The following is a 26,254-nucleotide window of genomic DNA, read 5'->3' as shown; positions in this document are numbered from 1 at the left end:
ATTGCCAGCTGTGGACAACTGGTACAAGAGGAGTGAATTGATGTGGTAATCCGCACATGTCCGTCTCCAGGAGGTGGTGTCCAGCCAAAAGGAGAAGGCCGACAAAAGGCGAAGGACTGTATTGTACCAACTGGGGCAGAGAGTGTGGTTGTCCACCCAGGATCTCAACTACATTTGCCCTCGAGGAAGCTTGCCCCCCGTTTCATCGGCCCATTCAAGATCCTGAAGAGGATCAACCCGGTTTCTTACCACCTTCAGTTGCCCTCGCATTATCGTATCTGTCCCACGTTTCATGTTTCGCGCCTCAAGCCCCATTGTGTTTCCACCCTGCAGAGCCCAGCAGTCTCTCCACCTCCACCTTTGGATGTGGATGGTTCTCCTGCTTACTCCGTCAGGGCCCTCCTGGACTCCAAACGGAGACGGGGTACGCTGTACTATCTGGTAGACTGGGAGGGCTATGGGCCGGAGGAGCAGTCTTGGGTACCAGCACGGGACATATTGGACCCGGCTCTTATTGGGGACTTCCATAAGTCTCATCCAGATCGGCCTGCTCCGCGACGGCGGGGGCGACCGCCTACCTGCCGGCATCCTGCGGCTGGAGCCGCCCCTGGAGGGGGGGGTACTGTCATGTCCCACAGGGTCACTGCCCCTCCTGGTCAGAGGCGGCGCCACTCAGTGCCGCTAGTTGATGCTTACGTATCACCTCATAGTCTCGTAGGACACGGAGGTATAAAAGGAGCCAGCGGAGCAGAACTACTCGCGGATTCTTAATCAGCAGTTCTATTGTGCTTCCTTGGCGATTCGTAGTTTCTTGTTCCATCAGTCTGTTTCCTAGGTGTTCATGTTCCAGTCCCGAGTGCCCGTCCCGTCAGTCCCTGCCTCTTGTTCTTCAGTCCTGGTCCATCGTTCCTGTCCGGTATTTCGTCACGTCTCGGGGTTGTGGTCAAACTCACAGCATAGCGTTTCACTGTTCACCGTAGTTCAAACATCGTGTGTGTTTCCTGGTCTCGTGTTTCCTGTTTCACTTCCACCGAGTGTCTTACAATACGCACAGTGCACTTTTAACATCACACTGCACGTGAGGTCATTTTGTATTTCGTCCGTGTTTGGACGTAAGAGCAACGCGTGTCCGTGTCGGACTCCCGTCCGGAGGCTACAGTATACAAGACACTTGCTGTGTGTATGTTTTACTGCCAACTAATGACTGTTTACAGAAATGCATGTTGAGTTCAATCTACAACAAACCAATTTTTGAAAATCATCAAGTGAAGAAAATCCAATTAAAAATAAACAAAATGGAAAATTGTTTCTAACTCAAAAATTTTTAACATGAGGATCCAGTGAACAGATTACATTCACAAACATCAACATATGCAGTATACAGTAGTTTATGTACTTGCAGTATGTTACTGCTCACTAGAGGATATTACACGCACCCCTCTACTTACATAAATTTGACTTATGTAAATCAGGGTTTATGTAAAAAAAATCCCGGAATACACATTATTTGCAAATAGTGCTTATGCATAACATCTGAAATACGTTAAGCGCAAGTCAGCGTAGCCGGACAAGGCAGAAAGCTGCATCTTCCCAGTTTCCTGTGTGTTTTGAGCCGTGAACAAATCTCTTATTAGTGTAATGCTTTTCTTGTATATTTTTACCCATTTCATTATTCAGAATGCCTAGTGGTAAATGTACACTTGAAGGAAAATGAGAACCATCTCGCAAGCATGCAGCAATCGATTTGGAGATGAAATTGAAAATAATAAGGAAGTCTGAAGGTGGATAAAGACTATCATCTATAGCACGGGAACCAGGTTTAGCCATATCGACTTTGAATACGATAGTAAAGGATGCTGCACGTATAAGGGAGCACGCAATGATATTTAATGGTGGAGGAGGAGAGGGAATCTGACATGCATAACTTTTGACTTACGTAAGGAGTTGAAGAATGGTTTGTTTGCGTAAGTCGAGGGGTATCTGTATTATGAAACATGTTGCATTACTGTGTCCATGATGCACAACTCTGTGTGACTGTCATACTGAAATATTTCAGCTCTCTCAACTGAAAGACTGTCTCAAGGACATGACAGTCTGGATGGCACAGAACTTCTTTTTCTCCATTCTGATAAAACGGATATGATGTGAATTGGCTTTAAGTCACTGGGATATTATTGTGCTATAAGGTGAATGTAAACAGTTTCTGTGTTGCTGTTTGAGCTCCAATAAAATGCTGTGATATTACAGCTGATCAGTATCTAACATTTGGCTGATATATCTGCAGTGTTTTTTTTCTCATGTAAAATTTAACCAAAATCAGAAAGATTGTGTCTCTGCGTGATGCATCAAAGCTGGTCCATGCATTTGTAATTTCAGGGTCAGATTCTTTATAATGTTTCCCTATCCAGCTGTTCAATGGCTTCCTTGAAGCGTCTCCAACTGGTGCAGCGCTCAGCTGCAATGGTTTTCGCTGCAACTGAAAAACTTCTTGTTGCGCATGATTCCTGCACTCACGTACCTAAGAAGGCTTTATTATATTTAGTATTGAATGTATAACAAAAATTCTCACCTTTAAAACATCAAATAGTTTACCTCTTTTAGCTCCAGTCATACAGTAGTAGTGCTGTTACTGTAATGGCTACTGTATTCCTAATTAATTTATTGGGTCTACCTTAGTGCAGTACATTGTCGTAGGATACTTCCAAGGACATAGCTATTTTAAGTGAGAAGCTGCTTCTAGCCTATTGGGACTTTCATTATTGGAGTGTGACAGGTTAGAAGTTTACTGGAGTGACATTCATTTATGTACTTAAACATCCTTCAGCATGAAGCTACATTTGCCCATCTTGGTTGACACTATCATCAATTTTAAATAAATATGTATGGCGTTGTACAAAATAACAACAACAGTAAGTGAATGTCAAGGACCTAAGAAGGAGAAGGGCCACCCTTTAGCTTCAGTCCTTCTAAGAATGTTGTTCCACAAGTCCTGAACAGTGTGCAGTGGGATATTGTACCATTCATCAAGAAAAAAAATCATCATTTGTTTGATGGATGAATGAAGTGGAAATTGATGTTGCACTCCAGAAATTCCCATCAAGGTTTAATGACTTTTAGATTTGGTCATTGGGCCCATGTGGGGGAAGCAGTGGCACAGTGGGTTTGGCTAGGGCCTGCTGTGTGGTGGGTCTGGGGTTCAAGTTCTACTTGGGGTACCTTATGGCAGCCTGGTGTCCTGTCTGGTGTGTGTCCCCTGTGTTGCTACGCTAGGCTTGGGTTTGCCACCACCCTGCTCAGGACAAGTGGTTTCAGAGTGTGTGTGTGGTTGGGCTCAGGTAAGATATTGAATTTCTTTAACAATGTGTATGAAGATATTAATATTGAAAATTAAAAGAGGAGGCAGAAGATGAACATAATATTCTTAAAGAAGAGGTTCTTGCTGCATTAAAGGTCTTGTCAAATAACAAATCACCAGGAATAGATGGTATTCCAATTGAATTGATCAAAGAATCTGAAGGTGCCATTATGGTTCTTACACAGTTATGCTAACAGAACTGGAAGCAAAGAAAGTGGCCAGCGGATTGGACAAAATCGGTACTGAAGAAGGAAACGCCAAGGATTGTGAAAACTACCAAACAATTGCACTCATCTCGCACGCCAGAAAAATCTTGCTGAAAATAATCCAGTGATGACTGCAATCATTTGTAGAGAGAGAATTGCCAGAAGTTCAAGCAGGATTTAGAAGAGGTTGAGGAACAAAAGACATTATTACCAATGTGAGCTGGATATTGGAAAAGACCAAGGAATATTAATGGCCTATCTATCTCTGCTTCATTGATTATAGCAAGGCATTTGACTGCATTGATCATGACAAACTGAGTAACTTTGGCACAGATGGGAATACCAAAGCATATAATTCAGTGAATTAGGAATCTATATGAAAATCAATAATCTGCAGTATGCACCGAATGTGGCAACACAAACTGGTTTCAAATAAAATGAACTACTGGCAAAGAAGACAAGCAAGCAATATTTATTAAGGAAGATGAAAACCCAAAGTTGTAATATGGGTCTAGAACTAAACATCGAAAAGACGAAAATTATGACTACGGAAAATATTTAAACCTTTGAGCTTGATGGGGAAGAAATAGATACTGTGAAAAACTTCAACCCACTGGGCTTTTATGTAAACGACGAGGCAACTAGCAGTCAAGAAATTCTCCGTAGGATTACTCCAGGCAGAACATCAATGAAAGCTCTCGATAAGGTGTTCAAAAGCAAAGACATAACAATCCAGGCCAAGATTAGACTTGTTCACGCGCTTTATTCTCAATAGTAAACTATGGTTGTGAAAGTTGGACGGTGTGGAAACAAGACAGAAAGAACATAGATTTATTTGAACTGGGGTGTTCAAGAAGGATATTGCATGTTCTGTGGACAGCTAGGAGAACAAACAAGTCAATTGTAGAAGAGATAAAGCCGACCATGTCACTTGAAGCTCAGTCAATGAAATTACACCAATCATACTTTGGCCATACGATTACAAGAGAATGATCATTAGAAAAGGACGTCATGACCGGAAAGATTGAAGGAACGAGGAGAAGAGGAAGACCCGCAATGAGATGGCTTGATACGTTGACTACAACAATAGGGATGACACTGGAAGAGCTCGCCAAACTAGTACAAAACCGATTTCTTTTCAGATCTTTAATTCATCAAATCACTGTGACTCGAACCCGAGTTAATGGCACTTAACTAATTACACACACACACATTTTCTGAACCGCTTGTCCCATACAGGGTCGCGGGGAACGGGGGCCTACCGGGCAACATAGGGCATAAGGCCGGAGGGGGAGGGGACACACCCAGGATGGGACACCAGTCCGTCACAAGGCACCCCAAGCGGGACTCGAACCCCAGACCCACCAGAGAGCAGGACTGTGGTCCAACCCACTGCGCCCCCCACACTTAACTAATTAATTATGGAGATATTATCATCCTAAAATACATGAACATCACAAGGAAACAGTATTTGCACCATATGGTGGTCCTGGTCCTGGCCTCATATTTCTTGACCATTATATGACCATGCAGCGCAATCATCAGACCTAATGACTCCCACAAGATGGCTCATACCATAATGGATCCCCTACTATGTTTAATAGTTGGCAAGAGACATCATGGATTAACAGCATCCTTTGGCTTTCTCCAAATGTAAACACGTTCCAGTGTAGGAAATAGGCTGATAGGTGACTCGTCAGACCATATAACATTTTTCTGTTGTTCAGGGGACCAGGTTTTGTGCTCCTTACACCAGCTGATGCATGTTTCTGTATTGGTCTTGGATACAAGCAGTTTCTGAATGTCAGCCCTGCCATAAATTCAAGTTTTATGAAACTCAAGATATACAGTGTTTGTTGAGACTGGGACACAGAGGTGCTAGTTCAGTTTTCTGGTAATTTTTGAGGCTATACTTTTGTGGGATTTAGCAATACTCCTTTAACATGATGGTCTTCCTGTCAGTGAGCTTTATGACCACTGCTCCTCTTTGTTGATGCAGTTTGTTCATGTGTGTCAAATTCTGCCATTATTTTGCCTGTGAGACAATTTTGCAGTTTTTGCAATTACAGTTTGGGCACCAACTATTTGGCTTATATCGAACTTTCAGTTACTGTCACTTCCATGACCTTGCACCGGACAACCGCACCTGGTTCAGATCAGGGACTCAGGGTATAAAGAGGCTGCTCCTGCACACCTGGTCGCGAACCTCATCCCAAGAAACCACGTCTCCAGCATCAGCGAACCACTGCCTTTTCTTCTCGCCTTCCCTGATTGCCTGCTGTCCCTTCCCTGTTCCCACATCTTGGCTTTTTTGACCCTTGGCTCTGTCTATTTGACCACGTCTCTCTTCTCGTCCCAACAACACCGCCCGTACATCGACTGATCCTTGCCTGTCCCCAACAACGCCTTAACCTACTCCTTGTTTGCTCATCAAATAAAAGCACCCACAACTGGATCCGCCATTACTCCTCTGTCTCCCGTGTTCAGTCATGACAATAACATCACATTGCTCTAAAAATTCACAAGTACAAATTGTAAGAGCTCTTTTATAATTGTTGCAGTATCTTTAGTTGTTGTAGCAGTAACATGGTGCATGTTACATGTAGTCTACACCAATTTGGAAACTTTACAACTTGAACTTGACATACTACTAATTGACAATCAACATAATGCAGCTGAGTTTGTGTTTTAATTACTTCACAGTTAAACCTTTTCATTGGTGTTTTTATTGTTTTGTTCACCCACTGTTTGGTCACTTATTGGCACTTTGATATATTTATAATGAGAAGATGACAGGATAGAAGCTTAGTGGAATCATATTCATAAACCATTTAAAAATCTTTAAATGTTTTTTGATAAGCATAACAGCTCAAATTCCCTTTGAGAATAAAGTACAGTATATGAATGCTCAAAGTGATTAACTTTTTCCACGTAACAAAATTAGCATCTTCATGATAACGCTGATGAATTCTGGAAAGTCTCGGCTCCTTTTACGAATTTGGGCCTCTCTGACAGTAGTACTTCATTGAACCTTTGAAATACTGTACTTTTACCCTTGAGTTTTTCACAAATTGTATTAGTTTCAAGTGTACAGATTGTGTCAAGGATCTAGGTATCCTGTTGGAAGCTGTCATTTGTATCTCAAGTAAATGCTTTGACTAAGTAGTGTTTCCTTCAGTTAAGAAACAGCTTATAACAGAAATAGCTAAATTATGGCAATTCCTATGTGGGCAGGATGCTGAGAAATTGGTTCATACTTTTTTTCAAGCAGGCTGATCTATTGTAATGCTTTATTATTGGGTTGTCCATACCAGACTGTATCTAGGCTACAGTTGGGACAAAATGCTTCTGCAAGAATTGTTACTAGAACCAGGAAGTACGACCATATAACACCGATACTGAAATCGCTGCATTGGCTCCCAGTCACATTTAGAGTCGATTATAAAATTCTACTTTTGACCTATAAGACAGTACAAGGCATTGCTCTGGCTTACCTTTGTGAGATAATTAATTTTTATATCCCAGGACAATATTTCCGTTCATTAGATGCAGGTTACCTTAAAGTACCTGTGATCAATAAGACCTCAGGAGGAGGGCACGCCTTTAGTTATAGAGCACATAAACTGTTGAACAGTCTACCAGTTACTGTCAGAAATTCTCTATCTGTATCAGTCTTAAAATCCAGATTAAATACGTTTGCTCAGGCATTCCACCTTGAAATGTAACTCCACTTGACTGTGTTTGTTTTCCCCACCTCTATACAAAAGCATATTAAATTTACTTGTTTAAGTTACAAATTACTAACTATTTTTTTATTGTCTCCCTATAATAAGACCTAAGGAGGCCAGAGGAGGTAGGGACAGATACACCCGATGCTGACTGAAGATGATGATCAACTGCCATGATGGAGGGGACGTATCTTGCTGAACTTGGAAATCAAGCCACCATACAGCATCAATCTCATTATTACTTACTTACATATTAAACTGGCAAGTCTTATTTAATCTAGAATGCCCAGGAGGGGTGGGCAGCCACCGGCCCTTGGACCCCCAGAGGATTTTTCTCCCTCGATTTTTGCTTGGGAGTTTTTGTTCCTTTCCTCCATGGCGAATAGGCATACTTATAGCTCTATAAAACCATTATATTATGATGGTCTGTAGTCAACTGTCTTCTTTGTTTCTTTGTTCTGATATACTTTTTTTTCTTGCCTTATGCCTGTGTTCAAGTGCTTTTTGTCACTATGTGAGAAGAGCACTCTATAAAAATAAACTGAATTGATTGAATCAGAGGGTGTGGTGGCGCAGTGGGTTTGGCTGGGTCCTGCTCTCTGATAGGTCTGGGGTTCAAATCCTGTTTGGGGTGCCTTGTGATGGACTGGAATCCTGTCCTGGGTGTGTCCCCCTCCAGCCTTGTGCCCTGTGTTTCTGGGTTAGGCTCCAGCTTGCCACAACCCCGCTCAGGACAAGTGGTTTCAGACTGTGTGTGTGTGTGTGTGTGTGTGTGTGTGTGTGTGTGTGTGTGTGTGTGACTTATGCATGCAGATGTTTAAAAAACTAAACAGGCTCACACCAGCACACCTTGTAATAACGGGAATTGTAAACAGTACATAAATGAGTAAATTTTCTCATACAGAGCTCTTGTTTCATAAAAAAAATATACTGATTCCTTATTGGGGGTCTGGAGATACCATATTAAATTCAGTTTGGCAGAAGATTTATCATAACACAAGCCAGTCCAATTTCTAACCCCAATGATTCATTTCAAGGTCCTGTCTAGCAAAGATTAGGTCATGACTGCTTTTTGAAGTGGAGGTCCAGCTTTTCATTATTCAACTGCAGTGCAGTTCACCAAGGCTATTCAATTCAAACTTTGTGACCTCTAATTCTATAAAATAAAAATTGTTTATAAATTAAACTAACACAACCGCTGTTTTTGCCATTACCCTTTTATTGCCCACATGTTGGATCATCTGGAGCCAAGCTCACAATCAGTGGCCAGGCATCTGGTCCACAGCAGTAGCCAAGGAGTGTAGTCAAGCTTTAGATGGATCTAGGTCTCTTCACTATTTTGAATAAATTTTCTATTAATTTCCAGGACTTTCATGTGTAAATTTTTTTCCAGGTGCAAGTAACTTTGCAAACACTTGCTTGTGCTCTACGGAATAAAACATGGTTTATTAACTAACAGTAAATCCAAATCTACTCTGGTGTTAACCAAAACTGAATGTCTGATATTATACAGCCATTCTCACATTATAATAATGATGAGTGAATATGTGAAGTTTAATAATACAACATGTGTACTGACATAAGCATGAGATTATCAGCAGGACACAGGTTCAATTCCCATCACTTGCTCAATGTACTTACCCTGAATTCTCTGCTACTCTGCTACATAATGGCTAAATCATTTTAAAAAATAATAATAATAAAAAAAACTAGTAAACTGCCTTAGATAAGTTACCTTGGACAAAAGTTTCAGATACTTGTGATTTATAATTTTATCAACATACCTCACACTCAAAAGCATTTTTGGATGTAGTGATGTCAACATTGTCCATTTTAATCACACTAATTAACAAGTTTAAGTTACATTTCTCACATACTTGATATTTGTTTATTATATTATACATTCCATTAATACAGCCTATTTAAAGAAGTGTTCTTTTACCACTAGAAGAACCCCAGTTAACTTGTGCTCAACTGACTCGCACCGTTGCACGCCCCCAAGATATGTCTATAGAGGCTACAAGCAAGGCCGCAGTATGTAACACACACGTTAATACAGTATGTCGATTCTGCTCGCGATTTGCATGTTACGGATGTTCCGTACGGAGACCGGGCGCGCGCTGCTCTCGCCGCGCTGCCTGCCGGGATCGCTCTGCCGCCGTGTGGACATGTCCGCCATGTTTTTCGTGGCGTTGCGAGCGGAACGACCGAGACGAAATGGACATTAAACCCCGTTAAACTCGACAGAAAATCACTGCCCCAACTGGATTCTCGGCCGACGGGAACTCATGACTTCGACCGTGCGGAGAAGCGGCAGGGCCTCGGACGTTTTGGGGCGAGTTTTTTGAGCGACACAACGGCGGGATACATGATGATGTTTCCCTTCCGTGCGGCGTCACAGTGATCGGCGACCATGAGCAAACTCTCGTTCCGCGCGCGAGCGCTAGACGCCGCCAAACCGCTGCCCGTCTACAGGACTGGGGACCTGCCGGACCTCATCGACTGTCTTTCCATCAACCGGGCCGTGCCGCAGATGCCAACGGGCATGGAGAAGGAAGAGGAGTTGGTATGGGGTTATTTAAATATAATTGTTATTAATTAGAGGGTATACCGGCGATGTTGGTATTCTCGACGCATTCACGTTATCGTGCATGTCCAATTGCTCGTTAGTCCCTGCGTAGTTACGTTTCTTGCGTAGGTTGCGTATATTACGCTGGCGTATCGTACGATGGCGTAGTCCGCTTCCCTAGTCCGCTTCCCTAGTCCGCTTCCCTGTTATTCGAGTTCTACGTGAACTGGGCGGGAGAGGTGTTGTTACGTAGGCCGGCTCTTTGACGGACATGTGACGTGTTGAGCTTCGTCACGTGCGTCCCTGGTTATCGATTTTGACTCGTAACATTTACATATTATGTTCATTGAGTTACATGCTTTCCGACTGGTGTTTCATGCACTTCGCGCGGCGGTTCGCATGACAGCTACACGTGGTTGGCGCAGGACTCGATGCTGAAGCGGTCTGCTCTCAGTTTAGTGGAAGTTGAGCTCGTCGTGGGCACAGCTCAGACAGCTCACCTCGCAGACTTGGTCATTGAGTGATCTGCTGTCCACTGGTCGCTGGCCAGTCCCGATCGATCGGGCCGATCTACATTGGTTACATCATCAATGTCTGTGTCAAGAGCAAGTTCACAATAATAGTGTGTGAGTGACAGTGTGTTCCACTGATGGATAAGTGACCAATTAAGTAGTGTATCTAGCAGTAAGTCACCGGTGTGTGGGCTTATTAACACTACATAGACTATAGAGTTCATTGGAAGTCCCTTTGGAAAAGCCTCTGCTAAATAAATAAATGCAAATGTAATATAATATTAAGTCAAATTTCCTTGTTTTGTTGTTATTGTTCCCACTCACTCTGTGACTCTCAGGGTGGCAGCAGCCCAAAGCCTTTTCTGCAATCTCCGGGTGTTCGGCACAGAGGTGCACACCCTGGATGGGGCGCCAGTCCGTTGCAGGGTAGCCACATGCACTCACTGACCCATTCACAAACTATGGGCAATTTAGCATCATCAGTTCACCCAAACTGCATTTCTTTGGATTGTGAGACATGCAAACATGCAATCTGGATTTGAACCTATGTCTTTACACCTAGGTGCTGTGAGGTGACAACACTACTCACTGCACTATTATTCATCCCTGTTATTGTTGTTGTTGTTGTTGTTGTTATTATTATTATTATAACAGCCTTTATATAGCTGAATTATTTGTCCAGGGAGACTTACAGTGCTAGATAATCATCTGATTTACCTGTTTGTACTGCAGTGCTCTTACTGTATCAGTATTGTCTTGATCAGGGGTATTATGGCAGGAGTGGGGAATGGACCTTGAGACTTTCCGATAAAGAAATCTGCAATAAAGTGTACACTATGTGCTGCCCCCTCTGGTACTGTTGCATACAGGTTGCAACCTGGTGTGTGACAAGCATGAGCAGGGAGGGACACATGTTGCACCCCAGTGTGAAGCCAGAGTTTACTGGCCAGGTATTGTGCAGGAACGTGCCCCATCCTCACGCATAGAACTCCTTTGTTTGGTCCTCACATTTGGAGTGTGTAATGTGATGTGATGTGATGGTTTAATTGTAGGTCCACCCCAGGCACTTATGTAATGGTTTATGAGCTTTGGTGATAGGTGTCTCTTCATGCTTAACCCTCATACTTTCCTAATCAGTCAAGACGTTGACATTTTTCTGGTGAAGTTAAGCACTTTGTTCCTAAAGTAAGGTGCATTGCATTGTGGTTTGCTGGTCATCCACAAGCGCTGTAGAGCAGTAAAAAGTTCTCTTTTTGCCAAATGTATGGACTGTGGTTGAAAGTTTTATCCAACCCATTACGCCATGCTGGGACTTGTCACCGCTGGACCCAGGCACATGAGTGCAGTCATGTGTTGACAATATGGTGAACGATCTGCCTATCAAATGGTGTAAGTTACCCAGAGGAGCATTGCCATGTTTCTTTTCACCAATGGACCTGCAAATATGCTCTGACTTTTGTTATGGCATATTTGTGGACAGCGTCCCGTGTGAGATGTGAGAAGCTCAGCCCTGTGTAGTGCACACGGTCTGTCTCTTTCATCCTGCGTAGTGATTTTGGTAGCTGCTCTGTCCTGTCTGTTCTCATAACTGTACTCCATTTGTCTGTCTGTGGATAGATGTAGCTTTGAAGAAAATCTCCTTCCTGAAAGCAGCGCTCATCATAACATGATAAATTGGGTAAAAGCTAAACTTTGACTTTAATAAGCATTTAGCTGTTTATGCACTAAGACTTGGTGGGATTAAGTACTCTGTACCTTAACTTCTGTTATATACAATGACTGCTGATAATATTGTCAGCTGTGCAGGTGTAATGTGTCTGTGTCAAGTCTACTTCTGTATTACCACTGATTATATTCCACTGTGGTATTTTGGTGTGATTCACTTTGGAGAAAATGGACCTTGTTTGTAATTTATAAAAACACAGTTGAATTAAAAAAATACCAACCTCTTTGATACATGTGTTATTTCTGCCTTGATAACCATGGATAATTAAAAAAAGAACTTTCTGGAATGCAGTACAGGAGGTCCCTGCTATGCAACTTTAACATGGACTATAAATGTTGTCTTACATGGAAAAGATGTATTTTGCGGCCGTTTGCTGTTAATGTGGAGCAGGCATACCTAGTTTTCCTCATCTGGAGTTAACATCTCTATCATTCGATACATAAAACTGATTAATATTTAAAACAAAGTACCAGCTCTTTTTTTTTTTTTAAAAAAAAGATGGTTTTTACAGTTCAAATATATTTATTATACTGTGGCAGGCTGTACTGTGACCTTCAATGAGCAGTGATTGTGTATATGAGGCACTTTACATTGTTATTTTCTTTTTTTAAATTATCTTAAGCTTGTTTTTATTGTTGTAACGTTAAAATGAAACTTTTTAAATCTAGCGGTAAATAACACACTAAGAAAGTTGCTTCTTGTCGCTAGCTCTGTGTAAGGTCTTGTGTGCCATTAACTGCAGGAGGATGAGGAGGAGATAGGACTTGAGCTGCATTGCAAGCTAGCACACATGTCTGGTTCTGACCACATACAGAGAGCGAACAGATGCTTTGTTGAGGTGTGGAAAGGATTACATGAACCCAGTTCTTATTTTTAAAATACAGTAGCTTGCTTCATCAGTATGCTTAATTTGCTGTTTAATAATAAGCTACAGTTACGTATTTGGGTACATTTTTACAATGTTGTGGAACCTATGGAGGATGTTGTAAAGTGGGGACCTTCTCTGTACTTATTTTTGTGATAGAACTGGATTTTTTCTTTTCTCTATGGAATTCTTGGGGCAATTTTTAAGATCGTCTAGTCTTGCTTTTCCTGTAAAGTGCAGCACGACGTCAGAGGCCCTGTAAACATCAGCTCTCGAGATAATTGCAGCGAGTTTCATCAGCACCGCGAAGCTGCATGTGACTTTGTGCAGCAGAAGTGGGATGTCCCAGCTGCACTTTGGTCCGGTTGCAATACATGTACAAAGCCTGTTCCGTCTGTCTCCCCTCCCAGGAGCACCATCTGCAGAGAGCCATATCAGCACAGCAGGTGTTCAGGGAGAAGAAGGAGAATATGGTCATCCCAGTGCCCGTGGCTGAGAGCAACATCACCTACTATGACCGCCTGTACAAGGGGGAGTTTGGGATTCCCAAGCAGCTCATCCACATCCACCGTGAGTGGCCATGGTTCACAGAGGGCTTGTGAGCTGCAGGTGATAGGTGGGAGGACATTTGTGAACATGTGTTTCATAAGAGCCAGTTTCACAACTTTGCCCAATGTATACAGCTAGACACACACACACACACACACACACACACACTTTCAGAGCCGCTCGTCCCATACAGGGTCGCGGGGAACCGGAGCCCACCCGGCAACACAGGGCGTAAGGCCGGAGGGGGAGGGGACACACCCAGGACGGGACGCCAGTCCATCACAAGGCACCCCAAGCGGGACTCGAACCCCAGACCCACTGAAGAGCAGGACCCAGTCCAACCCACTGCGCCACCGCACCCCCCTACAGCTAGATAGTTTTATTCAAATTACGTGCTTTGTTTAAAGCCCCAGCAGTCGTGCATGTTTTGGGACTTGACCCAGCTACCATATAGTTGTGGATCAGTGCTATTAATCACTTTATGGTGATCAGACTTTTCGGAGTGAACATCTATAAGTAATTATTGTTGGTTTTACAATCACCCCTATGATGGAGAGTAGGATGAGCAACTCTGGTGAATAGAGCACTGTCTGTTCATGAAGCTTGTTGAACTCCTGTGTGTTCATATGCTGTCTTGGATTCCAGTATGGTGACTCGTTCCTGTCGTTTTCCTCTCTAGCATTCAATTTAGATATTGAGCAGCCCGACTATGACATGGACTCTGAGGATGAGACTCTCCTTAACAGATTGAACCGAAAGATGGAGATTAGACCCATCCAGTTTGAAATTATGATGGACAGGCTGGAAAAAACTAGCGGGAACCAGGTACTTTATACATCACGTGTTGTGTACTTGCTGTATAGTCCCTCTGTACGTACTTTAAATGTTATTCTAAGGTTGTGCTCCTTATTTGCTATAACTGTTTGTTTCCATCATGCAAAACATCTTTTGATTGAAATAATCACCTCACTTCTTAAAGCAAGACAAAAGGCTAAGTGAGTCAATCAAGTGCTGGTGTACATTGACGGAAGAAAAATATGTATAACGTGACGAGAAGGACCGTGAATTAGAACCATCAGTGTGGAAGTATTACAACACCCCTTTGTAGGAGCTTGCCACACAACATGACTTTTGATCTCTTCCCAGCTCATCACTCTTCAAGAGGCCAAACTACTGCTGAATGAAGATGACTACCTGCTCAAATCTGTGTACGACTACTGGGTGCGAAAGAGGAAGAACTGGCGAGGGCCCTCGCTCATCCCTCGGGTGAAGCAGGAGAAGAGGGACGGCTCCACCAACAACGATGCCTACGTGGCCTTCCGGCGCCGCACAGAGAAGATGCAGACAAGGAAGGTCTGAGCTTTGTTTGGAGTGATGCAGTGCAGGGCCATGAGAATTTTTGCATTTTAGAACACTGTATCACTTGATGTAGTTGCCATAGCATAGCACCATACTGTATACTGCTGCCACCAGAGTTAAGGCATGTATGCAAAAAGCTATTCAGAATTAGTAGCATGATATAACTGCAAACAATATGGCTGAAAGTTTTTGGGCAGTTATCTGTCCATGTGAGATGCATAAATAATTTTTACTTGGTCACATTACTTCCTTCGGATAATCAGAACTGTTACTTCCATTCATTCTGCTGGTGCTTTTCTCCAAAAGTCATGTACAGCTTAGTAAATAAAAGCGTCTTTCACCAGTAGGTGGAGGGAAACACATGCACCCATGTGATTCACAAAGTGCAGTCACTTACTCCAATAGGACTATTTCTGCCAACACAAATGACAAGAATATTTCTATATAAAATTGATAGGGCACAAGTTTTGTCTTATTTTCTATGTTCTTCTTCTTCTTCTTCTTCTTCTTCTTATTATTATTATTATTATGTGTAGCTGATAGAGCAGGAGAGGAGTGAGTGTGAAAGTCATTTTTGTGTTTTATGTAAGGGGACAGTTGGTAGCATAGTGGTAAGAGCAGCCACAGGTGGAGAAGCATAGCAGTGTGGTTGGGGTGTAGACAAGTGATCAGGTCCTGCAGGTACTGGGGAGCAGATTAACTGATGGTATTGTTGGCTATAACCAGATTGTTGAACTTGGTATTGGCAGCTACAAGAAGCCAATGGACAGAAACAAAAAGATCAGCAGCATGTTAAAGCAGGTGTCACCTAAGATCTTGACATTTCCTTCGTATGAACATGGCTTTTTGTTATCTTGTTTACTCTCCGGTGGCTTCATAGTCGGATGAGCAGGACATTTCACCATGACTATTGTGTCACCTTTTGCCCACAGAACCGCAAGAACGATGAGGCCTCATATGAGAAGATGTTGAAACTAAAGAGGCACTTCAGTAGGGCTGTCACCATCCTTGAGTTGATCAAACGGAGGGAGAAGGCCAAGCGAGAGCTGCTGCACCTCACCTTGGAGGTGGTGGAGAAGAGGTAGAATCTCAGTGGCAGTATCATGTTTCAGTGTGCATCAAAGTGTTGTTTGTACACTGATCTTGGTCTCATTTGAGGTTACTTTGCAGCCGTTTTGTGTTTGTTATACAGGGATATTATTAAGGTTTTCTTCAGTGTTGTGGTGTTCGTAATATCAGAATGAATGTACGTCTTCAAAAAACAATGCAGTTGATTAGGTGAAACATGAAATACCTTGTCTTTATACTGTTTTTGTATGAATACAAGTCAAAGTAAATTTACTAATCACTCCTGTTTGTTTTATTAGTATTTTTCATACTGTCCCAACTTTTTTGGAATTGGATTTGTAGATGAACAAATGTAAATGTTAGTTTTTTTTTTTTTTTAAATAAAAAAAAAAAAAGATTCCTTACTTTTTTATGGCTTTACTCATTTAGCAGACACCACTGAAGTAATTCTCATGTGTCTAACATACTTAGCACGGAGGAACAATTTATGCACGTGACTATTTTTGTGATTTCAGATATCAGATGGGAGACTTTGATGGAGAGCTTCTTAATGAAGTAACCGGGCCACTCACAGAGAAGTCTATATATCACACTCCAATATCTCTGCTTAATGGAAATCACCATAACATAGAAAATAAAATTAAGGTAATTTAATTTCATCAATGGCAAAGAGTGAAAATCAGAGACAGAAAGACAAATATATATGTATTAAAGGAATATTTTGGCACTGTTTCAATCTCAGATTGACAGCCTTAAATCTTTCAGTAGTTGTTTTCTGGCATTCAGGGAAATTTGTTTATGCTTCACAGCACCAGCACCATACCTCAGAGAAGGACAACTCCCATCTTGAGCTTCCCCGCCCAAAGAGACGTTACCTAAAGAAAGCCAAGCCGGAGCCATTCCGACAGCAGGTCCGCTCTGGGCACTGGCCCGCCATCAGCAAGTGTGACATCAAGCAGTATGATTTCCACAGCTCTGGCGATGAAGATGACCCACAGGTGAACTGTCAGAGGCTTAATGCATTACAGCGTACTACTGACCCCTTAGTTCCACATGGCTTTCACCATCCTGGCTGTCTCCAAACACATCATTCCCAGCTGACTTATGCAAACACAGATGATTTGTGCTCCACACAATGAAGCCTTTTTCTGATCATCTTTTACTAGTGGCACAGAATAAAACCAACTAAATATTACAAAATGATTTGCTTCTTACGAGGGGTCCTGCTCTCTAGCGGGTCTGGGGTTCGAGTCCTGCTTGGGGTGCCTTGTGATGGATTGGCGTCCTGTCCTGGGTGTGTCCCCTCCCCCTCCAGCCTTACACCCTGTGTTGCCGGGTTAGGCTCCGACTCGCGGCGATCCCACTCGGGACAAGCGGCTTCAGCCTGTGTTTGTGTGTGTTTGTGTTTGTGTTTGTGTTTGTGTTTGTGTGTGTGTGTGTGTGTGTGTGTGTGTGTGTGTGTGTGTGTGTGTGTGTGTGTGTGTGTGTGATTGGCTTACTTGGAACAACGCAAACTTTGGTTTAGGACACTCGTGTAGTCTCCCCCCATGTAGTAAAGCTAATTGATTTCTGAAAAACCCTTCGTAACATCAGTTTTCATAAGTCAATGATGTAATTACCGTTTTTTTTTTTTTCCTAGACTGAGCCCCAAAATTTACACTAATTTATGCTAAAAATATCATCAGATCTCATTAAAATGAGCACGGTTACTTCAGTAGTCAATATTAGTTCTCATAACCCAACATAATGTGGCAATTCCCCTATATTAAATACTTTATAACATTATATGGCTGTCTACCTGTGCTCTATCAGCTCTTTCGTACCTATTACTTACACTTAAGTGCTTACAAATAAAACATATGTACATATGATACTCAAGTGTTTGTATTGATTCAGCCTTTAATGTAAAAAAAAAAAAAAAAAAAAAAGAACAGAAAAACAAAAGAAAAGAAACAATGAATAAATTTACACTTGCTGAACATTACCAAGATTATAAAAGGTGAAACTAGCAACCAAGGGCAAGTGGACATTGAGAAATTGACAGCGGCATACGATTCTGATCTGGGTGACACGTTGGTGCAGTTGATCGCACTGATGTCTCACAGCACCTGGACTGTGCATTTTCACGTGGGTTTGATGCTCACTCAGTCTGTGTTGAGTTTGCATGTTGTTTGCGTGAGTTTCCTCCAGGTATACTGTTTTTCTCCCTCAGTCCAAAGAAGCGTGTTTTTCGTGAGACAGTGAGTCAAAATTGCCCATAGTATGGATCTGTGTAATATTGCTTTTGTGTATAGGTGTGTAAATGACTCTAGGGAGTTTAGTGAGGTATATCTAAGACTGTTAGCCACCTTTGATAAAGATGTCATCTAAATACTATTTAATAATCATTGTAAGTCACCTGGGGGTGCGGTGGTGCAGTGGGTTGGACCGGGTCCTGCTCTCCAGTGGGTCTGGGGTTCGAGTCCCGCTTGGGGTGCCTTGTGACGGACTGGCGTCCCGTCCTGGGTATGTCCCCTCCGCCTCCGGCCTTACGCCCTGTGTTTCCGGGTAGGCTCCGCGACCGTGTATAGATGTCAGCTAAATACTATTTAATAATCATTGTAAGTCACCTGGGGGTGCGGTGGTGCAGTGGGTTGGACCGGGTCCAGCTCTCCAGTGGGTCTGGGGTTTGAGTCCTGCTTGGGGTGCCTTGCGACGGACTGGCGTCCCGTCCTGGGTGTGTCCCCTCCCCCTTTGGCCTTACGCCCTGTGTTGCCGGGTAGGCTCCACTCCCCGCGACCCTGTATGGGACAAGCGGTTCAGGAAATGTGTGTGTGTGTGTGTGTAAGTCACCTTGGAGAAAAGTGTCTGTTACATGTCCTGTGCTGCTCAGGTGTCGGGGGGTGCACAAAATCCAAATTTGGTCCTCTTAAATGAGAAGAACCCGAAGTAGAGGTATTAAACAAAACTCCCCATGAATTTGAATCCTTGCAACTCGAATGGCCATATCGGGGGATGATTTTACAATAGTGTTATATATTTTCTTTTCAGTTTATCTTTCTCTGCTTTTGTCTTTCCCATTGCCTGTTGCACTTTTCCAGTCTTTTCATATCTTTTGGTTAGTTCACTCATGGATGTCTACGATATAAAGAAAAGTTTTACCTGAGATGATTTTGTACACTGGTTTTATGCTTTCTTTACCCCAGCAGTCTAGTGTCAATACTAATACACTTGATTTAGCCAAACAGTAGACCAGTGTGACACTAGTGAGGGACAAAGGCCCTTCACATCTGAGATTTCAAATGTATATCTCTGCTTCAGAATTTCTGAGACTAAGCTACTGTATAGAATATGTGGAAGTAAATTGACAAGATAACCAGGCAACAATACTGTTCTGCCAAATAATTTAATTTGTATGTAAACAATTTATATTTCATGAGTTGTTTTCGAGGTTTTTCATTGCACAGGATCCTGTTATATGAGAACTGAGTTTACTTCTGTAAAATGTGTAACCATTCTGTGTTATAGAGGAAAAAAAATATGATTACTTCCACAATGTTTGTCCCACATGCAGTCTTCACTGTCAGAGCCGGAAGAAGAGAATGACCCCGATGGGATGTTTGCGTTCAGGAGGAAAGCTGGTTGTCAGTACCATGCTGTAAGTGCTTTTTAATGTCTTCTTGGTAGCAATGCCATGTTACCCTCTGTGGACACACAAAAAGTTGCCCCCCCCCCCCCCCCATTTGTTCTTTTGCTGTATTGATCTGCTGAAGAAGATGGATGTTATAAAGGCAGATCAACAAGGACTGAGTACATGACAGCAGTCCTGGATCTATAGTAACAAGATGGTAACACTCCCTCAGAGAGGTTGGTCTCAGATAAGAGGGTACAATAACACTGACTTGCTCTGTACAAAGGTATAGAACATTAAGTTAGACAGTAACTTTCACATCTCAATAGCCCTGCTGCCTCATCTTCCTTGTAAGCTCTTCTGTGAGAAGATTTTAAATAATCAGGTCTTTACAGCACATTGTTAACAGTTGGGAAGTCATTGGGGGACCAGGCTGGCAGAGAAGGGGGTCTATGCCTTTAGGAAGGATGACGTGAAGGGCTGGGCTCTTGTGGAGGTGAAGGTCAGGTGGGCTGCCCCCTTCCATGTTTACACTGCAGTGTGGTGTGGGGCTCATGGAGCGAGTCTGCATTGTGGCTTTATCGATGAGGGAGATCTTGTTGCCTAGAGTTTACGAGGGAGGCATGGAGCTCAAAGTAGCTGGATCGTACATAGGCATCATGGAAAAACTGCTTTTGTTGCAGTATGCTGCTTGGGTTTGAGGCTGCTTCCTCGTAAGGAACATGGCATGCGTCTGGTCCTCGGGGCACTTGGGATCATCTCCTTTCTTGTTGAGGAACAGTGCTCAACAGTCCTTGCCATGGTGTTTGGGGCCATGGTGATATGACAGATGAAGTTCTTTCAGGAAGCAATGCCCACTTCTAAATCTGGGTCATCTGGGCTTGCTGAATGCCTGAGGGGGGTTCTCCAGTGTCCCCCTCCTTATCAGTGTTTAACCATGCCCTTCCTCCTCTTCCCACAGCCCCAGGTAGACCAGAGCAATGCTGTCCTATGGGATCACCCTGAGCTGGCAGGGGTGCAGACGCTGAGCCGCACGCACTGCCTTACGGTGCTATCCGTCCCGCGTCGCTGCGTGGGCCTCGTCCGCCGGCGGGTGGGCCGCGGCGGCAGGTACTGCCTTCTCACAGCACCCACTCTTCAAACAGCCCTGCAACAGTTCAGCTGCCGCTTCATGGATTTCTGCATGTCTCAAACTGCTCCTAACTGCTCCTTTTGTGTTCAGAGTCATCATGGACCGTGTTTCTTCAGAACTGGACCTGGTGCTGAGGCCTCTGGATCCAGACCTGCTGACTGCGTCTCCTAACACAGAAGAATCCAACTTGACTGACAATTCAGTGTGGAGCAGTGCTTGCCAAAGGACCCCTAACAAAGCCAACTCACTGATGGAGGCCCTTGCCAACATTCGAGCGTGCCGCTGGCGCTGCTACCGGCCTCGTCCCAGGCAAGATGGGGATAGGGAGTTGCACTGCCCGCTGGGGAATGGCAGGAAGATACCACAGTGGACTGTGAAGAGCAGGGCTTCGGGAGCCTCTTTGGGCCTGCAGAGTCCCTCCATCAGTGGAGTATTAGGTAAGTGCTGGAGCTGTCTGCCATGACGTGTTCTGGTGTCTGTCTTGTGTCTCTGGTTGGGGCCATTGTCAGGCTCACGGTGTCTTGTAGGGACATGCCCTCTTCTTTGATGCATTTGACAACAACTCACATGCTTAAGCCATTTACACAATTAGCATAATTCATAAACACTCTGAGAAAGATTATGTGGTTATTGGGTTATTTGTGATAATACGTTTTAAAACAATTTAAGTGGATTCTCTTGCTTTGACAGGATTTGATACCAATGTTTCCTCAGCAGCAGCATACACTGAGACGAGAGCCTTGCTGTATGACTAATAAAATCATTAGAATTTGTTTATTGCTATAGTTTTCTCATTGTTTAGATTTCAGTAATGAGATTCATAAGTAGTTGTTGTGAGCAGAAGCCATTTGTATAATTAGTTTTTGCTCGTGTTGCTTGTATCCAGTCGATTAATGAATGGTCTGCATACCGAAATGAACCCACTTATCATTCTTCGGGGGGCTTATGTCCATTAGCCTGTTACAACCTCAATTCCAAAAAAGTTGGGACAGTCGAGAATTTTCCGTCATGCATCTATTATACAGGTGTTGAGCTGTACAATTGTACAGGGCCTTCGTTCCCGTATTTTGCGCTTTACAATGGGCCACACATTCTCAATCAGAGACAGGTCAGGACTTCAAGCCGATGAATCTACTAACCGCACTCTCTGCTTATGCAGCCATGCACATGTATTCTGGGCAGAATGTGATTTGGTGTCATCCTGCTAGAAAATGCAGGGACGTCCCTGGCAAAGATGGCATCTGGATGGCAGCATTTGTTCCTCTAAAATTTGTACTTATCTTTTTACATTAATGGTGCCCTCACAGAAGTGCAAATTACCCATGCCATGGGCATTGATACAGCCCCATACCATGACAGACACTAACTTTTGGACCTGAAGCTGATGATTACAGCTTAGATGGTCCTTTTCCTCTTTGGCCCGGAGAACACGACAGCTGTTCTTTCCAAAAACTATTTGAAATGTTGACTCATCAGACTACAGAACATGATTCCACTGAGCTACTGTCCATCTCAGATGAGACCGAGCCCAGAGAACTCGGCAGTGTTTCTGGACCGTGTTGATGGTATGGCTTGTGCTTTGCATAGTAAAGCCTTAACTTGCATCTGTGGATGCAGTGGCAAATGGTGGTGACTGACAAAGTTTACCGCAGTATTCCTGAGCTCATGTCATGATAGTCATTACAGACACATGATGGTTTTTAAGACAATGATGCCTGAGGGATTGGAGACCACGTGCATTTGGGCGTGATTTATGGCCTTGCTCTTTACACACCGAGATTTGATCTTATTCCTTGAATCTTTTCATTATATTGTGTACTGCAGCGTGTGAAGTACCCAAATTTCTTCCGATTTGTCTGGGGAAAGTTGTTCTCAAAGTGCTGGGTTATTTGCTGACGCATCTGTTGACAAATTGGTGAGCTTTGACCCATCCTTGCTCTTGAAGGACTAGGCCTTTTTTTGAGGCTCCTTATATCCTGTAACATGATTGCCTCATCTGTTTAACATCACCTGTTTTACATCAAATTGTTATTTCAACTTGTCACATTGTTATTTGTCCTAAACTACACCTGTCCCAACTTGTTGCAGACATCAATTTCGGAATAAATTTAAATCTTCAAAAAACAATGCAGCTGATTAGGTAAAACATGAAATACCTTGTCTTTACACTGTTTTTCTTTGAATACAAGTCAAAGTAAATTTACAAATCGCTCCTTTTTGTTTTTATTTGCATTTTCCGTACTCTCCCAACTTTTTTGGAGATTGGGGTTCTGTTAACACACTTAATATGGAGAGCCATATTTTCTCTGAAATAATTCTAGGCATCAGCAGCACGGGGGGGGAAGGTATGTAGCACTTAGATTTCAGCACTGGCAGTATTTGGATGTGGCAGGAAAGATTAGATGTACTTGTAATGTACAGCATCCACTGTCATTCTTAGTTCGCCAGCTAGCATATTTGTTGCAGCAGTGTTTTGCTTGACCTTGTTCTGAGCTTCAAGTACAGTTTGTCGCTAATGCTTTAGAATTAGAGCAGATGCACAAAGCCTCTCCTATGAGCACAGCGCCGATCCATGTGTGGGCCTGCATGTCAGGACAACCTAAAGATTCTCCAGCTGCTGTCTGCTCTGCATGATTGTATCTTTGAGGTTTGTGTGTGTGTGGGTCTGCTGTGTTCCAGCCTAAGTGTCGTTTTCCACATCCACCACTGTAGGTAGCTGAACTTCTGTGGGGGCCCTTAGTGATAGTGCACTCTGCAGTGCATTCTGAGTTCTGGGAGAACCTAGGAAACATGGTGCAGGTGACTTTGTGGGCTCTTCTCTGATGTGGTGTTGCCTTGGTGACAGGTGCCATCACCGTGGAACAGTTCCAAAGCCATCGGCAGCAGCTGGCACAGATGCAGAAGCAGCAGCTCGCTCAACTGCAGCAGGTTCCGCGGCACTCTGTAGAGCCAGAGCAGCACAATACAGAGGTACCCCCCCTCCCTGGTATACTGTAGTGAATATCAGGCCGTTGTTGTATTCAAGCCAGTGTAACCTGAGCCCTGTACAGCATACACTGCCCTGGTAAGATGCAGAAACATTCCTACTCTGCAACTGTACAGTTGTGCAGCAGGTCAAAATCACAGTTTTTGTGGCAGAAATTCCTCTGACAAGTTACATGATACCAGCTAGGTATGCAAACTGCCACTGTTTCAATCTTTGTTCTCTAAAATTTTAATACTGCAAATATTTTGAATTACTTATCATCCTGAAGAGAACAACCACTATGGAAACAACATGGAAAAAATGCCATTGTACAGAATAAAAAGCCCACTGTGTGGAAGAAAGGTATATATTTTCCATCAGTGGTTTTCCATTGCATGGGATACTTATTTAAGGGCTAAGTGAATACGCTTTAATCTCCACAAGTGGTAAATATGTCATTTCACCAGTGCAGAAACTCAACATCAGCCTATAACCTAATGTGACAGAATTTAATATTTAAGATTTAAACAAGATTTGTTTTTTTTACTTTGTAATACATCTGATTTTAAAAAGGGTATTTTATGTTACCTGTAATTTAATAAATAATGATCAAAAGGAAACATAAACAAATGTGAAGCCTCATAGAATGCAATAACTGTGTTTATGGCTCTCCTTGCCACTCAGACCCCAGGCCTGCTGGATGCTGTGTCACAGACTCTCGACTCAGTCAGCGCCCAGTTTGCTGCTTCAGCTGTAGTCAGCGCTCTTCGACCAGGAGGCTGTGACTCCACCAAGGACAACAAATACAATAACAGCAACATAAACGGCATTCTCCAGTCTTCAGGTACGGCTCAGTACTGTACCAGCAGGCCAGGGCAAAACCCATTGGTTCTTGACCACAGTCATCCTGTGGACTAGTTAGTCTCTGCTTTTAGGGTTGGAGATGTACAGTGATACCGTGGTCATTCACTCAGTCATGGCTTTGTCCTGCCATTCTTACCAGTGATTCCTGTGCGGCAAAACAAAAAGCAGGATAGATGTACAGTGCAGAGAAAGTTGTGAAACAGTGATGCAGGCCCTGAGGCGAGGGTTCCGTGTAGGGCAGCCATCACACTGCTCAGTTAAAGGAGTTGTGGTAAGTTGATCAGTGAGTCTTTATTGTCCCTAACAGTCCAACGTGAGACACCTATGTACAGTACTACAAGTTGGACTGGAAATTGTGAAACTCATGTAGAGTTTGCGACTTTTTCTGGGCACTGTAGTTGCCGGGCAGTAGATGGTGATCAGTGGATGAACTCTGCCAAACAGTAAAGGACACTTTCTACCTTTCAGGAACCTCAAGAGCTCTTCAGGGTGCCAACACAGCTCTGAGTGTGAGCAGTCCAGCAGCAACCCCCGTCCACCTCTTAAGGACTGTCCCCAGTGCTGGTGGCGGCACTAACCACTTGCTTCCGGTGCTGGGGTCCTCCACCCACCAGTCCCTACCTGGGGCAGTGGCCGCCTGCCTCAGCTCAGTAACCATGGTGTCTCCCGTCAGCCTGCACCTCAGTACTCGCACCTCCGCACCCTTGCCATCTGCCTTAAAGCTCGCCAGGGTCGCCGCCAGGGTCACGCCCACCAGCACCATGAGCAGCATTGCAAGGTTGGCACAGTTCACACCGTCTGCCTGGATGCATTGATTCGAACAGGAGAGCCAGTGTGTTACATGTGTATTTTATGTTTGTTTACAGTTGTTCTTCTGTGTTGTCAAAGTCCTGAAGTATAGATCTGTATCTTAATGGCTGTTGTACGCTGTACTTATGCTGAAGTTGCCACTGTGGCATGGTATCACTAGTTTCTCAGCTCCTGAGCTGTGGGTTTGAACCCCACTCAGTGTGTGTGGAATTTGCATGTTTTCACCTTGCCTGTGTGGGTTTCCTCCAGGTTCTTTGGTTTCCTTCCACACTCCAAAAACCTGATTTAAAATTGGGGAATCTAAATTGTCCATTGTGTGTGCATTAGCTCTGCGATGGACTTTGTCTCACACCCTATGCTTTCAGGATAGGCTGCTGACCACCATGACCCTGCATTGTTATGAAAATTGGATGAATAGATGCATGGATTGATTTATTGAAAAACAATGTTTTGGTGATTTCGTAGCAATTGTAACTTGTTTTCCTCCTCATAGGGAGAGTCATGAACCAGAAAGACTTGCTCTAAATGGAATATCGGAGAACACGGTGGCAATGGAGGTGACATAGCCCCCAGCTCTAGGGCTCGCACATGTGCCGGACACTTGGACAGACCTGCCTGAATGAATGCAAACCAGGGCTCTCTTTTACACGGACCTCTACCAAACCACAGCATATCAAACTGTCCACAAAATTTCTTGATTATATAAATGTACATATTGTAAAATTGTGATTATCACTACCTTGTAAAGTGCTATATTTGTATCATTGGTATGTTTTTTTTCTGTTACTTGAATTTTATGTGTGTTATGCTTTTGCACTTGGAAATGCAACTGAATGGAGAGAAAAAAAAAAGTGCAACTGTTTAGGGATTGTAAGCATGGAAAAGGATTGTTTGTCCCTTGTTTTAACTTTATTTTCCAGTGTTTACATTTTGTAT

At 43.3% G+C, this 26,254-nt stretch overlaps 1 protein-coding gene across 2 annotated transcripts; it reads left to right on the top strand.

Annotated features, from left to right (window-relative positions):
• The first annotated feature begins 9,451 nt into the window (after nt 1–9,451).
• Nucleotides 9,452–26,254, top strand: epc2 (enhancer of polycomb homolog 2 (Drosophila)). 2 transcript variants are annotated; one of them, XM_018764948.2, is made up of 14 exons: nt 9,452–9,855; nt 13,372–13,531; nt 14,190–14,335; nt 14,657–14,863; nt 15,802–15,950; nt 16,453–16,582; nt 16,747–16,935; nt 19,491–19,574; nt 20,509–20,657; nt 20,770–21,116; nt 23,525–23,649; nt 24,329–24,488; nt 24,977–25,286; nt 25,812–26,254. In XM_018764948.2, the coding sequence occupies exons 1-14, from the start codon at nt 9,703–9,705 to the stop codon at nt 25,882–25,884; spliced, it is 2,382 nt and encodes a 793-aa protein (XP_018620464.1). In that variant the 5' UTR covers nt 9,452–9,702; the 3' UTR covers nt 25,885–26,254. The 2 variants fall into 2 exon arrangements, 1 of the variants encoding a protein (XP_018620464.1); XR_001966674.2 differs by lacking the exon at nt 25,812–26,254 and adding an exon at nt 24,648–24,779 and having other exon boundaries at nt 9,703–9,855; nt 24,977–25,051.

The sequence above is a fragment of the Scleropages formosus genome, chromosome 21 (genome assembly GCF_900964775.1).
Source record: "Scleropages formosus chromosome 21, fSclFor1.1, whole genome shotgun sequence".
Taxonomy (NCBI): Eukaryota; Metazoa; Chordata; class Actinopteri; order Osteoglossiformes; family Osteoglossidae; genus Scleropages; species Scleropages formosus.
This window is presented reverse-complemented; position numbering and strand designations above follow the sequence as displayed.

What these genes read in the sequence shown, in the direction of transcription:
- epc2 (XM_018764948.2), top strand. Translation starts at nt 9,703, where the DNA reads ATGAGCAAACTCTCGTTCCGCGCGCGAGCGCTAGACGCCGCCAAACCG. An exon ending in GCGATGAAGATGACCCACAG is followed by an intron (nt 16,936 to 19,490) that starts GTGAACTGTCAG and finishes TCCCACATGCAG; the next exon opens with TCTTCACTGTCAGAGCCGGA. An exon ending in CGGCATTCTCCAGTCTTCAG is followed by an intron (nt 24,489 to 24,976) that starts GTACGGCTCAGT and finishes TCTACCTTTCAG; the next exon opens with GAACCTCAAGAGCTCTTCAG.